This window comes from Gallus gallus, chromosome 10 (assembly GCF_016699485.2).
Source record: "Gallus gallus isolate bGalGal1 chromosome 10, bGalGal1.mat.broiler.GRCg7b, whole genome shotgun sequence".
In the NCBI taxonomy this organism is placed as follows: Eukaryota; Metazoa; Chordata; class Aves; order Galliformes; family Phasianidae; genus Gallus; species Gallus gallus.
The window spans coordinates 3,248,251-3,266,619 of record NC_052541.1 but is presented as its reverse complement, the minus strand read 5'-3'; the positions used below and the strand labels follow the sequence as shown (position 1 = coordinate 3,266,619).

The 18,369-nt window shown below is 38.9% G+C and overlaps 1 protein-coding gene across 6 annotated transcripts in view; it reads right to left on the bottom strand.

The window, feature by feature from the left end:
- SCAPER (S-phase cyclin A associated protein in the ER) overlaps window positions 1-18,369 on the bottom strand; it is a 142,287-nt gene that overhangs the window by 104,786 nt on the left and 19,132 nt on the right. For 5 of the 6 annotated variants that reach the window (XM_040706979.2, XM_025154119.3, XM_040706980.2 and 2 more), the window contains exons 6-14: window positions 13,993-14,093; window positions 13,415-13,531; window positions 10,810-10,967; window positions 4,354-4,619; window positions 3,877-4,119; window positions 2,275-2,445; window positions 1,719-1,794; window positions 1,170-1,287; window positions 720-831 (exon numbers count right to left, since the gene is read on the bottom strand). In XM_040706979.2, coding sequence (XP_040562913.1) covers window positions 720-831; window positions 1,170-1,287; window positions 1,719-1,794; window positions 2,275-2,445; window positions 3,877-4,119; window positions 4,354-4,619; window positions 10,810-10,967; window positions 13,415-13,531; window positions 13,993-14,093 — 1,362 coding nt within the window. The remainder of the gene's footprint in view (window positions 1-719; window positions 832-1,169; window positions 1,288-1,718; window positions 1,795-2,274; window positions 2,446-3,876; window positions 4,120-4,353; window positions 4,620-10,809; window positions 10,968-13,414; window positions 13,532-13,992; window positions 14,094-18,369) is intronic. The other variant, XM_015279022.4, reaches the window with a different exon arrangement.

Sequence of the window (18,369 nt, the reverse complement as noted above, 5' to 3'; positions counted from 1 at the left end):
TTAGAGTCACAGGATAACCAAGTCACTTAGTCCAATGCCGTGCTCTAAGCAAGTTCCAGCTATGAGATCATGTTAGTTGGTTGCTGAGGGCCAGTGAGGGTGTTACGCAGTTGGGTCTTGAAAATGTCCCAATATGAAGAAGCTACAACCTCTGAGTATTCTGTTCCAGTACTTGGTTGTCCTCACAATGAGAAATTTTCTCCATATACCTTACTGGAAACTCTTATTTAAAAAAAAAAAAAATTACATCCATCATCTCTCAGCCTGCTGTCATAAACCACAGGAGAGCCTAGCTCCAGCCCATTAATAATCACCTGGTAAGTACTGGAAGGCTGCCATTAAGTCCTAATCTATCCATCCACACAACTGGGAGGATAAGTGAAGAAAAAACAATACAGCACGCACCTTTCATTATTCTACTTGGAACACATTTCTTCACTATTTTTATCATTTTAGACTGCAACCTTTGGCAAATCATTCACATCTTCCAAGACATATATATAGCTCATGTCACAACAGGAGAATCAACTGTCGGTGAAGCCTTCTTGTTTTGGTATTAGCAATATCCTTGTCTTAGATCAGAATAAATTCAAGCTCCTTTTGTGATGCACGAGTCACCCACGAAAACTACGCGAGTTCAGGTACAGGGAAACTGGAAATTTTGTTTTACTGCAAGTTTTAACCTCCAGCATTCTGAGACAGTACTATAGGAAGCTTACCCTCTCCATTAATTTCTGAAGCTTCAGTGCCTTTTCTTCACGTAACTTTTCTCTCAGCTGTTGAGCTTTCATTTGTTTTTCTTCGTGTTTCTTCTTGGATTCTGCTATTGTTCTTTTAATTAAAAAAAGCAGAGCTGAAGTCAGTGGAACATCATCATGTGACAGCACTGCAAACATTTCTATGACATTTTCAGTAAGAAAACTGAAACAGGCCACTGCTATTATTTCCCTTAAATGTAAATATTGTTCTTCCAGTCTTCAAATATTTACTTAATGGTCAATGTAGCACGAACCTCTCTCATCATGAAAATAATATGCTGATTTCTTTAAAGCTTTCCAGCTTCCCACCCACAGACTTAGAGAAAGTAAGTTTATGAGCAGTTTCATGCAGCCACGAGCTTGGTTGCTTGTTTCCACTGCCCAATCAAGACCATGAAAGAACTCTAATACCTTTTTCGTGAGGGTGATGACAGTTTCTCATGCATGTGTATTCCATGGCCAGGTGGGCGTGCAGGCTCTTCTTCCACTCTGTCTCCCCAAGAATTACTCTGGCGCCATGACTCACGGGCTGTACATTAAAGAAAACAGACTTTCATAATTGCAACACAGTGTTCTAGGAGAAGTGCTATTAATGAGGCTTAGTTCCTCTTGATGTTCTCCCTCAAATGGGTCCTCTACAACCTCGGTGAGGTACCAACTATGATTGAAGCATTTCTAATCCCTGTGCAGTTTCAATGCTTAATTACTTGACAGGACTTTTAAATGTTAAGGTAAAACTGGAAAACGAATATTAGGATTCTAATAAAGATGTGGCGGTAGAGACACACAGTTTGAACACACAAGTCCATCTTCCCTAAGAAAATAACATCAAATTTAACAAAATTTGGAATAATAGTTAGATGCTAGGAGGATCTCTCAAATTCTTATGCAGGCATACATAAAATGGACATTTCTCTAACCTTGCTGCAAGTTAAGCACAGTAATATCCAAAAATTTTACCTTCATAGTCTGCCAAGACATCATTCCAGTCCATAGAAATACCACAAAAAGATATGCTTCCGTTGCCCATACATGCCTGTAATTTAACGTGATCCACAGTAAAAACAAAATTTAACATGGAGATAGACACATGCATTAAACAGTGCTAGCTCAGTGATTCCCAACGTTTCCAAATTCAACTAGCCATCTCAAGAATTGATGCTGTTTCTGCTCATTTTGAGTAGGCAATAGAGACTACACTGCTTCAGCTGTAGTAGCTCCTGTCTAGTAGCAGCAAAAATAAAATAGCCCAGTTTTCCTAGTTTCTCACACAGAAGCAAGCAGAAGGACACAATGACTACAACATCAGACTCAGCAGCACAGCACTGCTGAATTTACTAAGACTAAATACCCCTTAAGATAGTACACTATCATCACTCCATGATGTTATTTACCTCATCTGCACATAACAAAGGTTGCATTCATGTAAAAAGAAACACTAAAATTCCAGATGTCAGCAAAGCATTAATACAAGGCAGTTTAAAGTTAGCTATTTTAAAATAAATCCAACACTCACAGAGAAATCGCTGTCATTATCAGTTTCGATATTAATGTCATTGTTTTCCTCCGCTTCTATCTCTCTAGTTAATTGCTCCTCTTCTGCAATAGCACTAGCAATAGCTTCTTCATTGGCCTTTTCCAGGCGATCTGCCAACTCTTCCTTCTTAGCAAGGACTTCTGCCATAGACTGCATAGGAAATACGAAACCAAGAGTCAGATCTGGACACACATACAAAAAAGTAGTTTCTGTGTAGTTAATATGAATTGTATAACATTTTGTTCAACTTCTAATTACTTGCAGATCCTTCCTATGTTTTCTGAATGCAGCATGCGAATGAAACACAAACAAAAATACTAAAGCTGTTCAATTATCAATTATTTCAAGGACCATAAGTCACTTAAAAATTATCATTCACATAATTCCTAACATTTTATACAAACACTTATTAAAACAGCTAAGATAGTTCTTCTCTAATGACTGTCTTTTCAATACCTAACCTTAGGAACTAATCAATGCATTGTCTGAAACATTAACATGCCCTGCTCTATCTTCAGAAGACGAATCATGCTCCAAAGTAGTATTTAGAATATGACAAAGGATCTGCAGATGAACTGTATCTGGAAACTTTACTGTGGTTAGTACTACTTAATCTCTGGCTATACTTATTTTTCAATATGAATGGCAAGAGAGTTGGGCAAGAACATAATCCTGAACACACTGATCGTTGTCATCTTCTCAAATGACCGGTATTAACTGGTTCATTTCCACTCCAGCATCCAAGCCTTGTGCCAAAATACACAAATCTGAGCTCAATGCAGTCTAATCAGGAGCAGGGAAATGCTTCCAAGAGACACAGATCCCACTAAACTGTCACCCTTCTGAACTGTTAATAATTGAGAACGTGAAACAATGTCACAGCATTGCATAGCACTGTAGCATAGAGATGCTACAAATAAGCTGTTTCTAAAAACAACCATGTACATGACTTGGAAATTGCCCAGTCCAGTCTGATAATGATGCTAAAGGGAAGGTAATATACAGGCAAATTTCTGTAAGTTATGACAGAGGGAGGGATATTCTTCATAGGAAGCCATGTAAAAGAATATTGACCTGACATTGGTTATTTAAGAATGGTATCTGTCAACATTTCCAGTTGTATCAGAAAACCCATGAGAGCAGTTCAGTTAGCTTTAAAAGGCTAAGAAGTCTACATTTGTTTGCATGAGAATTACAACATCCTGTGAGTTTCCAGTTTAGATAATTAACAAAACTAGAGTAAGAATTTAAGAATCTTAATATAAATGAATAGTAATAGAAGGAAATAAAATGATAATAATCATTTATGTTAAAAAAAATGCAATCAGAGCATACTCTTTATTCCAAATAATACATTTATATATTTCTAGTTTCAACTTGGAATTTCAGTAAAATCCCTACCTTTTCCTGGTAGGTACCTGTTCAACACTGATTTTGTTCTGGACTTTTTCCTACAAGAAGTCCTCTATAGACTTTTGTACAGTTTATACAGCAAGCTAACACTAAACACTCTTCAACACAGAATGAAAACACTAAGGCATACATTGATTATTTACTCCAAAATCTTTTAGTATTTCTTACCAATCTGGCAGCACTCACATTTGAAATATCTGAGGGATCCATTTCCATTTCAGTTTTAGCTTTTTCTGTCAGATGCTGGTCTGCGCTATCAGGGATCACAGAGGAAGCTTCATTCACCTGCACAGCTGCTGGAGGGCAGTCAGTAGTTGTGAGAACCTGAGGCACCTCAGAAACTGTTTGTAAGGAATCTTCTTGCAGTGGTGCTCTAGTGCTCACACTGTCTTCTGGTGTGCGTGCTGTGAACTATAAGAGACATTTGCAAAATTAACTTAATATGAACCATATTATTCACAGGCTTACAATTTCTTTTTTAACCTTGCCAACACCTTAATGCATTCCCACAAATACAAATTTAAACACCCTCCCACAATCTTCTCAATGAATACAAGCTCCTGACAATACTTCCTCAAGAAAATTCTCTAAAGAACAAGCTGCAAGACTTCTTAAGGCTAGAAAATGGTCCAGAATTTTACTGACCTGAGTCCGCTCGACATGAGGATGTTCAGACTGATGATCAGGATCTTTCTGCACAAGCTCTGTGCTCTTGAGTGCACCATCATTTGTGGGTGAATTCTCAGGCTTATTCTCTGATGGTGGTGAAACGACGTTTTCTTTGTCACTGTCACCTCTGGACTTGAGTGATTCTGCAACTACAGGAGCTTTTGTTGCCAATGCAACAGTGGATCGAGATCGAACAGGCCTCCCACGCTGAACTGTTTCCCAGCCCTCTGCATCCTTTCGATCTACATTTAGAAAAAAAAGAACATCTCATTCCAAGAAAAGGAGAGTAATAAATAGAGGTATCATAAACAGCTATTTTATTACAGCATTGCATAAGTGGTACAGCAAAAACATTCCCTCAATGGAATACTATTTAGCAAAGCTTTTAACTTCAAGGAGAGCTGCCAGCCTCATAAACACTAAACAACCCTCTTCATGGATGGGACCAATTCTGTCACCAAGCTGAACTGCCCGTACACATTAGCAGGCAAAAATGGCACCACGTACCTAGGCATATCATACCTCTGTTTCTATTTCACCAGATGGCATATGCAGTAACAGAGCATTAGAGGCTCTGTGAAAGCACAGCTGTAACCACAGGTCTAATTGAGGTCCAGAAACGAGGTCAAAGGACCATCTAAAATGTAGTCTACAATTCTTTCAGAAGTGTTCACTTCACCCCCCCCCCCTTTTTTTTCCATTCTGATATTTAAAAAACAAACAAAACCTGTAATTGCTGTCAGCTTTGAAAAAATTCATTTTCCTAAGTTCCTAGAAACAGCCAAATATTGCTACAGTTGGATTCCAATTTGAAGGAGCACTTACAGAGCAGCTTTCTCCCATTTACCTTGATGGTTAAATAGCTGTAATGTGCAACATGCTGACCAACATTTCTGACATCTACTCTTGACACACTTGAAAAACCTTCAAAATTCTATTAGTCTGCCTGAATTAGCAGGTCTTACATGGGATTCCAGGGTTTCTAGCAAATCAGGGTAAATCTCTCTAGATAACATCCTCATGGCCTCCAATTAACACCACCATTTCATTTCCCATATGTCCTTAAATAACTGATTCTTTTGAGACTTGATGGTGCAACTCAAGAGTGTGAAAGGCAGGCACACAAGTATCGATGTGCAGAAGAAAAGCTTAAGTGAGCAATACCACAAAATGAAGCCTCATTTAAAGCATTTAATTCAGGCTTAGTTTCGAGAGAATTTTTCCAGTAACCCACCCCTCTCCCCCCACACTCTCCTCCATCAAGAGCATAAACTCATAACATACCTCAAATTTAGCACTTGATGAAACAGTATAGCAAAATAAATCATGAAGAGAAATGCTCTGTAAAGAACTCTCATTTTTAGAACATGAAGCTCTATCTTCTATGTAAAGCATAATATGGAATCCAAATACCCAACAGTAAATGGTTTTCTTCTTAGGAAAAGAAAATGCTACACCATTATAGAACTTTACATTAAAAAAAAATTGATTCTTAGGGTATTTCTAAAGCTTTTAGAAACTACGATGGTCCTGCAGCTCAAGCATAACTATCAGAGCCCTAACATTAAAATTTAGCATGAACATAAATATGAATGAGTCTATTTGGTTGTCAAAAACTGTAACTTGAAACACCTGAGGGTGGCTGGAAAACAGAATGATTGATATATTATGATGAATTTCACATTACTAACCTAAAGAATGCCTTCCTGCATTTCTATTGAAAACACCGTCTAAAGCAATTTAAAGTATAAAATACAAGTGTGATGCTCTCTAAGATTACCACTCTTTTAGATGTCTATGTAAGTACCATAGAATAAGTGCCAACTTCATAGACTGCCACTAACAACTTCATGCAGGTCAACCCACCTATGGGGAGATCAGAGACCAAGATACTTTTCTTGCTTTCATAGCATGTCTTTCCATTTTAATGCAATTTACAATACACAAAAAAACCAGTCTTTACGTTCATTTTCATAATCAGAAATTCCAAAACTGTGCACAAATCATAGAACGGTTTAGGTTAGAAGAGACCTCCAAGGTCATCCAGTCCCAACCCCCACCACAGGCAGGGACACCCCCCACCAGACCAGGTAGCTCAAAGCCCTGGGACTGCAGTGATCTCTTCAGATTACCCACGGTAACCAGACATGTCAGAGCTCTCCCCAGAGTCTTTCTTTCGTTCTTCCTAGGTGCACTTCAACGTGCTTCCATGCATAACATCTGGAACGAGCAAACAGGGTTTTAAATATGCAAGAATCACAGAATAGTCTGGGTTGAAAAGGACCACAATGATCATCTAGTTTCAACCCCCCCCTACTATGTGCAGGAACCACAAGCAGACTTAGCATGGAAAGCTCCAGGCACACAGAGTGCACAAAGCACAGCCCTGTATTACATGGGACTGCAGGGACTGCTCAGACCCTTCTAAGTGACATCTGCACCTCCTTCACTGACCTCTACACTTAGTACGACCACAAAGATTTGGCTTATGATAGATACTGGCATAAGAACTTTCCATGCATGTCAAGTGAAACAAACAATGAAGAGACTGTTCAAAAGACTGCTGAAATCCACCCAACCCCTGCTGTTTTACTGCAGCAGATTTCTGGATTGAAGTACCTTCAGCACGTCCTTTATAAAATTAGACTGTTGCAAGATTTCACTTCTACTTGTTCTATTAATTGAAGACATCTCTTAGATGTGGCATCTTCTCTACACTGAACAAGATCAGGAGGTATCTCTAGAAAATTCCAGTATCTACCGATAATTTTACTAATATAGATAAGAATATTCTATGTATCTTAATAATAATGGCACCAATATCTTTTAGTATCTTTCCCTCAGATCTACTGAAGTTAATTTTACCAAAAAGTAAATTCCTGCCTGCCTTACCTAGTTGATTCCTTGCTTCGTAATGTATTTTTAGTATCCTCAAGCAGAGGATAATTTTAAACATTAAAAGGAAACATTTTAAACAATGTTATTTGGTGAATTCTTTAAATACAAAACACTTTTTTAATGCAAATATGCATTCAGAGTGCAAGAACATTCAGTATCAGTTTCAGTTCTATGCCATCTGACAGCCAGCTGTGAAAGTTACTCCTTCGTTTCCATTCTCTCAGCAGTTTTGCACTCAGTCACTTCCAGGAGTGTTTTTAACAACAAACTGAAAAGCTAATTCATTTATTGACATTAGATCATACAGCTCTTAATCTGAAGCAATGGCAGTACTCATTAGGACATCATTCTTCCATTCTTCACCTAAACCTGGAACTTTTCATATAGCCTGGCAGCCATCTCCACATGCTAAGTATCACATACTGGGTTTGATTACTTGATGAGTTTTGTTAATGAATAATTCATCTGACTAGCTTGATCACTTTCCAGTTTCACTAGAAACTCTCTGTCCCTGCTTGCTCTTGTATTACATGGATGTGACAAGCCATCTGTTACCTTGAGGCCCTCACAGCCACCAGGGCCTTGTTCTTTCCAGCTTGCTCCATCTGGAAGAACTGGCCAAGCAGCCTTATTGGCACCATCCATAAAATACATCTAGCCAATAAGGTGCAAAGCCCTCAGGATTCCTACCTCAGGAGATGTGTGTCCCTTCTTAAAAACTTACTGGCAAGTAACATACTACCAGAGCCTTTCTGACCCTGCTCCCTTATATTAAAACTCTGGGGAGGGGGACATGAGAAGGGGGGTGGAGTTAGGAGAGAGAGAGGATGCAAGTTTTCAATAGAAATTGTGCTGAAGAATTTGAGCACCCAGTGAGGAACAAGCTGCCCCTTGCTGTCTGTGATGACGTCTTTGCAATCTGTTCTCAACGTGCAGAAGTTGGAGTGCTTCCCTGAGCCCACATCAGGACTGTTACTTCAGAGGACTGCACAGCCTACTGATCAGAAATCTGAGCTACATTACAAAGAACATTGCTTTGCAACTACGTACAAGAGCAATTGAAATAGAAAAAACAATTACACCCGTATTATCCATCTCACCTCTTACAAATAACACCCAGGAATTATTTTCACGCTAGGCTATTGCCTCTGTACATTGCTGTGGCCAAACCAAGCTTTTCTCTTGCCACCACCTGATCTGAGAAGGAAGCTGCTCAGAAATAAGGCCAGATTACGTTCTGTATTGCGGAAAACACTCAAGACCAAAATTATTCTTTTTAATTGTGAAAATAATGAGGGTAGCAGTGAGCTTAAAGAGGGAAATTGGGTAAGAATTTAACGTCATTTAATTGTGCATCCAGAAAAAATCATTTACAGAAATACCTGGAAAAAAAACACAAGCATTTTCCCACTCCAGTTAAATTTGCAAATTCCATCAACCTTGAAACAGCATCATACCTCTGCACAAGAACGTGGTGAGGCTTAATGATAATGCTGTCTCACACCACTGGAGAAAAAGCGTTTTCAGGAGATCTTGCCACTGTAACCCCAGCTGGGCTTTAGAGCAGGCAAGATAACATTATAGGATGGTAGGAAGAATCCTCCCCCAAGCCTGAGTGCACCTAACAGTTGTGCAGAGTGCATTAGCCGGTGGACAGGCAGAGCAGATGATACACAAGACTCATATCTGCTTCAATAATGCATGTGAAGAGCCTTTGTAATTCCCTTTGCATAAACTTCACAAATCCTCTTGTGCTCCAATCAGCAAAATCAATTTGATTTTACAGAAGTGATACTACTCCTTATATGAGAGATAATGTGCTCCAAGGAAAGTATTCAATTTCTTTTATTTATAAATTGGAATTCTGTCATGAGGAAAATCACTGAAGTTCTCCTATGCTGGATGCTAAAGAGAAGAAACAAAGTCTCTGCAAGGAATGACTGTTAATTCTAAATATGAAATGTACTGTCAGATTCAGACTTCAGACATCTGATACTAAAAATTACTGAAAGCATATAGGCCAGAATGACATGACCTAAATGGCACTGCTCTTTTTGGAGCTCACCAGCTGCAGGTAATGGCCAAGAATACACCAATTCTTCAGACCTTAAAGACTGTAAAGCTAACATAAGAATAAGGCCTTTTGTTTTCCTTCTAGCATCCCAGAAAGATGTTATCTATATGAAAGCACAGATCAGTTTTATTTTCTATGTAGTTAATAAAGTTGCCCATACCAAAAACCACTACTAAAGATAAAACAGCTTGAAGTCTGTCACTGTAATGTGAGAGAGAATCAACAGAAGAAAGTTTCTTTATGAATAGTTTTAATTCTACTTGCACAAATTAAAGATGGAATTACTCTTTCACTTACAGTGCTGATAAGTCAGCCAACTGCTACTGTACTCAAACCAGCTCAGTGCAACTTATAGACTGAGGAGTTCCATTACACAAACAGCATCCATCAATGCCCGTGTAAACAACTGCCTGAGGAATATGGCTTTGATTCTTCTTTTATAAGCATAAAGATCTGTGTGCTACTGAATTCAGCTACATTAAACTGCAAGACACTTGGACATGGTATTTTAGATCTCTGATACGTCGTGTTTCTGAACCACCATAAAGGATTTCTACTACCATGAGCAGAAAAGTACAATTACACTAAACTAATACAATCTGTTGCAGTGATTTTTAAACAATTCTTTTAAATTTTATTAGAATATTGATCCTAATAAGCTCTGAGCCTGCTGTTTTTGTGTAAAGTCAACTGAGTTCACATTTCAAAAACCCAACCAAAAAAAGCATCTCTAAAGATAATTTATGAATGGCAGCATGTGCAAAAAAACTAACTTCGTATACCAAGAGGTGAAGATTTTCTTGTGTACATCTAAGCAGATCTCTTCTAGAAGGAAAGACCCCAGCATCAAGCATTCTCCACAAAGCACCATCAGAGAAAACCTCATTACTACACATATACACACCTTTGTATTCAAGTAAGGAAAACAGCACTGTTTTCAACTTCAGTACAGTTCTGATAATAGCAGCACTTCAGCTATTTTAGAGAATCCTAGGCACGTATTGCTCTTTGGAGATTATTTGAAACCCTTTTAAAAAAAGTTTTTAATTTATTTGGCCTGAAGTCACAGCCCTTTTTTCCTACAGAGATTTTGGACGTCAATGACAGCATACAGAAACCACACATACAGATTTTTCCTAGAAAGAAAGTGTGTTAAACCTTACCCTCACTTTGCTCTCGGTTCAATTATCAGCTTGCAACCAAAAGATCTTTCTTGGGGTGTTGTGCAATGACATTTTCACTGATCAATTTATAGCCACCGGAAATACAGCAGAACATTACCAACTTACCCATTACAGTGATAGAGTGAAGCTGAATTAATTTTCCCCCTCTGTCTGTGATCTACATTTGAACATTGTACAAGGCAAAACGAGACATTTTCATTTGAAGACAGGTCACACTTTGAACCAACTATGCAGTGCATTTTGCAAAAACAACTTAAGCAGTTGAAAAAGACTTGCCGTTTTTTCGGGATGACTTCTGTATTGGAGCTGGCAGACAGGTCTGTGTAGTTGCTAACTCAGGACCGGCTGCTTTTCCATGGTTGGCTTTTACCTTATCAGCCCAACTTACACCAGAAGGAGCCAGGCGTGTTGCAGAAATTGCCACTGATGGGTTCCTAAATGAAAGTCATAGCTCTTATTAATGTCTAATCAAAGAACAGAATGGTTCATTAGAAAACTAAAATTAACTCACTGACAAAGCACATGGAAACACAGAAACAGCAAGTTGAGTTGTCAGGGTAGTACCCTGACAGCCTTTTACATATGTCCAGGCACAGAGAGGACAGAAAGACACACCAAGCAGTGCTACAGCTGGAGAAAAATCTCCATGTGAGATTCCTTATACACAGAAGTCAGTGAAACCAAACAAACAGGAAGCTAAATTCTCAGGTTGAAATTTAAAAAATGCCTAATGGTGAAAGAAAGATTCAACTTCGTAGCAAGGCATAAACAGTTCCCACAAGAAACACTCTCTAATAGCAAGTTGTTTTTTTAAATGATAACAATAAACACATGGTGAGCATTTGCAGCCAAATAGAACAGCCTTTCTCTTGCATCTTCCTGGCTCCTGCCCAATTGCACCAATGAACTGTAGAGATCCGGCTGCAACCACCACATATACGAGGATTCAAACTGTATGTGCAGGAAGTCCATTAAAGTGCAAGTTTAGTTGTAAATGTAGACCACACAAATCCACAACATGCTCTGTTTTGCTGGACAGTTGAGTAAACAAAACTAATACATTCGTTTTCCACTACCTGTTCCACAGAAAGAAATCCAAAAGGCCATCTTCCCAACTTCTGGAAAGATGCAAGTGACTCTGCCTCAAGTGACCATTTTCAGCACAAACCACCAGGTTTTATTTCTATGAATGCAACCAAAGTTTTTCCTTTTTTAATAGATTTGAAAATGGTAACACCCATTCCATTCAAGAAATGCCCGATTATCTTCAGTAAAAAGAACCATTGCAACTGCAATCACACAAGTGATTTCTCTTCCAAGCTTTACAACACTGAGTAAACTGGTACAAGAAATCCAGCTGCCCCATTAGCTAAAGCAAAGTAGGGACAAAGAGATAGAAATCTCACAAGTTTCACACAAATACACAGAAAAGCCCTACATAACTTGACTGTTCAATACCTTAAGCGCAGTGGGACATCAAGAGGTATATCAGGGCAGCCACCAAAAAAGAGGAACATTGTAAATACCTGGCTAGTTTTTACAGTCCTCATCAATTCTAAGGGGATGCAATAGGATGTGAGAAACCAGAAAGGCTGACCAAAGCCCTCAGGATGCAGTAGGATATGAACACAGCTACAAACCAGAGCAGATATTTACAAAGCAAGGCACATACAAAGGAACGATAAACGTGTCAGAGACCAGACTCATTTCCACAAGCACTCCAAGAGCAGATCACAGGTTCCCCCCAGTCCCTGAACCCTATCTCACATAGTTCCATACAGCTCAGCAAAGAGAATATCAGAACTGTTTAAGCACAGAGTGACATCTCCTTCACCTTATAGCAATTTACAATGAAAAACTTATTGTGCACATTTGTGTTTAATAACCACAGATATAACTGAATCCTTGCAAAGTTAGTTGTAGGATTTTTAAAATAAAAAGGAAGAACTTTTATTCCCTCCATACTCAGTTTCTTCATTTGATTGCTTGTGCATGCTTTCCTCCAATCATCATGTATTTAAGCAGACAACCTCTCTAATGCTGCAGGTCGGTATCGATACATAGAGAGACACGAACACTGTTGGTGTAATTTTTCCACCAGAGTTTGTAATAGTTTTCTAGAAATTTTTGATATTCAAGCCTTAAGAGATGAATACTTAGAGGTACTGACCAAATATACCAACATGCAATTTCAGCTGAGGTCGTTCTTGCTACTTGTGAAAGAGCACGGTATGTGCTCCACACCACAGCAAACCTGGATGAACTCTCAGTGCACCCCGAGGAAGATGCAGACTGAACATTTATGTGCTCTCCAAAACTGAAACACCACCACCAGATAATGCTGCACTATGACAGTATTTATACACATTTTTGTTAAATCCCTTTCACATCGTCACTTCGTGAAAGTGAAAGATGCATTATTCTACTGTCTAACACTTAAACCTGTATCAATTTTGCTGCTCATCATTATCATCTGACAACACTCAGTCTTTTTGTTTAATGTTACTTCTGCATACTCAGATGGACACCTGCACTGCACACACAGGCAATTTTAAAGTGCCAATTTCACACATTTTGACCTTAGTTTTGTAGCAGGGAAAGAGTATTAAACAGAAAACACAAAATATGAATATAATTGTATTTTAAATTCAGGTCTTTAGATCAACCAATAATTAAATATATAATGAAATAGGTATAAATTAAGTACTTGGCAGGTTTTTCTTTTATGGAGCATTTGTGCAAAAAAAAAAAGCATATGCAAATGTATATATACAATTTAATAAACAGCAAAGTCACATTATTATGAAAGAATAGCATATTCATTTTATCCGCTTTAAATGAATCCTCATTTTAGCTTTAATCAACTTATCTGTTCTCATACCCAAAATTCAAACTTCTCCGAGCATTTGACGTCACACTGATTCTGTCTGATGAGGGACTTGGGATCACGTGGCGCCCTGGAGACATTTTCTTTACTTCCCAGGCTAGTGAAGTAGGCCTGCAAATTGAGGAAAGAAAAGGTTAAAAATGAGAAGCCTACAGTTGTCCTTTACCTGCATCTGTAAATGCTATGTAGCATTATGGAGTATTGCTGAATGTAATCAGACACCTTTGCAATTGTTCCTATACCAAATCCAAACCACATTACCCAGAATCAGATCAAAAAAATCATTCACTCTTGCAAACTACAATGCCTATTTAAAACAGTTTTACTTTTCAAATACTTTTCTTCCAAATTCTTTTCCACTTTCAGCACAACTATTCCCCAATAACACCGTTAAGGAGGAAAGAACTCCCACTGGGTCCTCACACCAAGTCTGTCCAACAGAAAAGTCTTCCTCCTGGTTCCCCACAACAATTACAATTCTCCCAATTTGTTAAATGTCTGCCACAGAAGGAATGTTATCAAGAGTCAGCACATGGCTATACATAAAAGGAAAAAACCCAGCAGCTGATTACCTGCTTTGAGCATCGGCCTTCTCTAGCTTCTCCTGCAGCTGTATCCAGTCTATCAGTGCTTTGAAGTCCCTCACATAGTTATCGAGCATCATCAGGACTTCCTGAAAAGCAACCATTACATCAACCTCTGTATTTAAAAAACAATCCTCTCAGTCCCCAAACGAGAAGTGACCAGAAAGGAGGAAATCTACTGGTCTGCATCTTTCCTGTCAAAAATAAAAACAAGAAAAACCCTGAAAGCAAATCTCAAATTTTGATGTGAACAAACACTAAAACATGCACTCTATCAAAAAATGGGCATATTTTCTAAGATCTCTGCAAGATCCAATGTTTAAGGACAACAGAGCAAAATCTGTCAAGAAAATTATTCCTAGCAATCACTGCTCTGTTTTGGTTTTGCTTTTTTTGCCAGTCATTATCCCCAGCAATATACTACGCATGCCTCATGAGATATGCAGAAAACTAATAACTCATCTTTATGATTAATCATTAATGATTAATCTGTTTGCAGTGTGAAAAATTAACAATTACACCAAGGCAAATATATCCAACAGAGGGAGTTCCTTCCAGACAATCCCAGGGGCTGCAGTACAGTACCTAAAAGGGGCAGTGCAGCAAGCTCTATCTTGTTCCTGAGAGCTTCCAAAGGATGCACAGGTGAATGAATGCTTGTACCCATCTAGGTTCGTGACAGATATCCTATTGTCACATGAGATTATCAGCACGATCACACTGATTAGGCAGTTTTTAAAGGAATCTTATGGTGATACTTGGAGAAGCAACACAAGAAAGCATTAGATTTCATTTATGGAATGATTGCCTTTGACATAAACTTACCGAGAAACAAACACGATGACCTGCAAAATGCAAAGCTTATATTCTCTCCTTTGATTAGTACACCTTAACAAGTGGGGGAAAATGTCACCAATTGTGAATTTTCCAGCATAGAGTGATTACTTATCCAGACCTTACAACTTCAATACCCACATTATACTTTTTAACCATTAGAAACCAGTTTATTTTCTACCATTTAAAAAGTCACCTTCAAACTACACGGAGGTGCTGAAGAATTTATGCATTTTTACGTGACCCAATCACTGAAAGCTGCATTTGTGAACACATTTTATAGTGTGAAAGATTTACATATTGTCATAAAATAGCACAACTGGAAGAGATCTTAAGAGCAAACTAGTCCGTGCCACAATTCTAGGTAGGTTTAAACAACACACTGCCAGAAATCACATGGGCATGCTGCAGTTTCATTTCAACACTGCAAAATCTTGGTTAAGAGGTTAGGAGAAGACTGCAAATGACGTATTGCTCTCCAACAGATAAAATGAACTGTTGTGAAAAGACAAAGTTAACTCCACATTATATCAGGAAGAAATTTGCTAATAAAATGTCAACAGCTGAGCAGTACAGAACTGAATGACTTGTTTCCAACACAAATATCCTCATGTTTTAACTTCCAGCTTTCCACTTTGGACAAATGTGTCACCGCAGTAAATACTGGAAGATCAGATTCCATACAAAAACAAGCAAAAATTCAAAATCAGATGGGATCCTGCAGCCCTTACTCAGACAGCACTGACATCATTTCATAGCACAGTGCAGTAGATGGTACGACTCAATCCTTCGCTTTGCTCCCTGAGCAACCTGTGGCTCTCTGCTCCACCATGGCCAAGAAAGGAGCCATTTTTACAAGGCCTGGAAGCAGGAAATCACTTATATTCCACGTACATACTTGAAATATCAGCTCCTGAACATGACAAAAAGCACACACACCATCAGCCCACAGACCCGATGATCACCCACAAAGCATATGAATGCATTTCCAAAGCAGCTGCTTCAAGATCACATCCATCAGAAACAGCAGCTTTCACAGACCAGAATTGCAAGTAACACTGCTCTCTGACAACATGTTGGGAATAAAGATCCATAAACAAAGCTTGAATTCTGCGATTACAATAAATGGAAGAAATATTAATGACACTCTCCTGGTTTGCAAATTCTTTTCTATGTTGAAGTCTTCACTGTTCCATTAAGAGAGACGTTCTCCTCCAAGTTACTAGAGAGAAATATCTGGGGAGTGATCTCAAATGTGTAAGTTCCCAAGGGCAAAACAATAAACGTTTCAGTACTGACCAGTGTAGCTACAGTGCCCCACTGAAGCCAGCTAATGCCTGCTTTTGTAACATCACTTCCTCCCCAGCTTTACCTGTAACATAAAAAGGACCTTACTACATGCAACACATTCTTCTGTGTAACATTTAAGGATGATTATTCCTTTTGTTTGACAAATGCACGTTTGAAAGTCAGCTTTAGCTTGCATGTAAGTATCCACTAGTAGGGATGACAGACCCGGAGCATGTGCCGTCTGTTACATTGGAGAAGTGACACAAAGTCAAACAATACCGCTGCTGATCTCAAAGTTGCTCTTTGTTTTGAAATCCTCCACAAGAAAGCAAACAAAAATCTCTCACAAGGCAGTTAGTTTACAACACGAAAATAATTCATAAGTAAGGTCTGCTCCAAGGCATGAACGAGGAGAGTATTTGAGGCAGCTCTTTCTTCCAGTTCCACTAATAAAATTTCAGCTTTCTAATTCAATCCACATCCATTTCAGCGAGCCCACGCTAAGTTGTGCTGACTGCTATTAACAATAAGGGCATAGAAAGCAAAATTTAATTCTGAATCATTTACTTTTCAAGTCTGTCACTGAGATATCCCTCAAAAAAAGGATCCATCTGAACACAAGTTACATTTCTGAATTTAGTTGGCACATGAAAAAGACACAGTAAATGGCTCAACCTATTTTAAGGAATGTTTAGCTACGCATTATCAGAAATGATCAGAGCAGAACCATGCAGCTGTAATCCGAGCCATGTTCTACGAACAAGGGAATACAAACAAGACAAGCAGTTGGAGCTGCCCCACATTCACTGATGCACATCTTTCTCCCTAAAGCTATGAGGGCCATTTTGTCAAGCAGGATGAAGCAGAACAAAAGTGGCTCTGAAAGCGCCGTTACAGGCATCCAGATAACTACATATAGACGTCCAGCTAAAATTACCAATTAGTTTACCAATTGGCTGCAACGGCTTCGATTGGTTTGTAATTAATTCGAGTTAGAGGCGCACACGGCGGGCCGGTTGGCGCCATCCCTTTGTCCTGCTGACACACAATCCTGGCGCGGGGCTCCGGGGTCCCGGACATCAATACAGCGCTGCGCCTCACCTACGGCACGGAGGGTAGCAGATATACCCTGCGGTGCTGAAGCAGTGGAAACTCGTAGCACTTGAGAAGGTGCTGACAAAAAGGAACCTTGATGGGGTAGACTATGGCTGCGCCAGAGTCAAAACAATTTTAAATCCCATTATTTTTCAAGGTCATAACCATTCCACATGATTTTGTAAGAGCCGGTTCAAACTGACAAAGAAAGCAATGCTGTAAAAAAAAAAAAAAAAATAGATGAGAGGAAAAGCAGTGGCATAAAACTAAAAACACTCACACTGCAGCTCCTGTTTCTCCCTCTTCTCCATCATTCTGATGCACAGTCCTTAAACAGGGATCTTTCTGGGCTTTTCCTTCCTTTCTCTAGCTCTCAGTCATTGCTACCCTCTTTACATACATATTTATCTTTAAGTTGTGCTTCTGCCCTCTTCACTTGGGTGATCACATTAACTACTTTCCAAACAAGAAGGATCTCTATAAATAGAACAGCTGTATCAGGATAATCCTATATTCCTGAATCAGAACTGTCTTGACTCGGGCCCTAGACAGGTCGATCATAATCTCTGAAAACAGAGGTTCACTGTTTGGAAGTCGTGTCACCGTTTGAAACATCATCTTCTCCATTTATTCTCCCATGCTCAAATAAGGAGGAGAAAAAAAAACAATGCAGAGAGAAATAAAGGGGGGGAAGCACAGGAGATTGCACGATCTTAGGGTCACTGCAATTCAAAACTGCAGAACGTGGCAGAGAAATGAACTGCACATCTGTATTGTCACTTATTCTTAAGGCTAGAAATGTGCATTATTATAACATTTTACAAATTATGCACACCATTTCGTTTAATTATCTGTAGTGAATATTTTACACTATGGTTTTAGTCCAGCAAGTTATTTTCATGCACTGCACCACACTCGGAAAGGCAGCCCAAGTTCCTTCTACCTTTCTTTCAACTTCAGTTTTTAGGATTAATCAAGTATTTTATTAAGTCAGCACAAAATTCAGGGACACACGCAACTTATTTACCCCCCAAAATGATATACATGCTGTCAAGCATGAAGGGCCAGGGATCACCCAGAAGACCAGTTAGAAAACACACTGGTTTTTCAGTAGTTGGCTCTCCATCCTGAACCTACCCTAAAAAA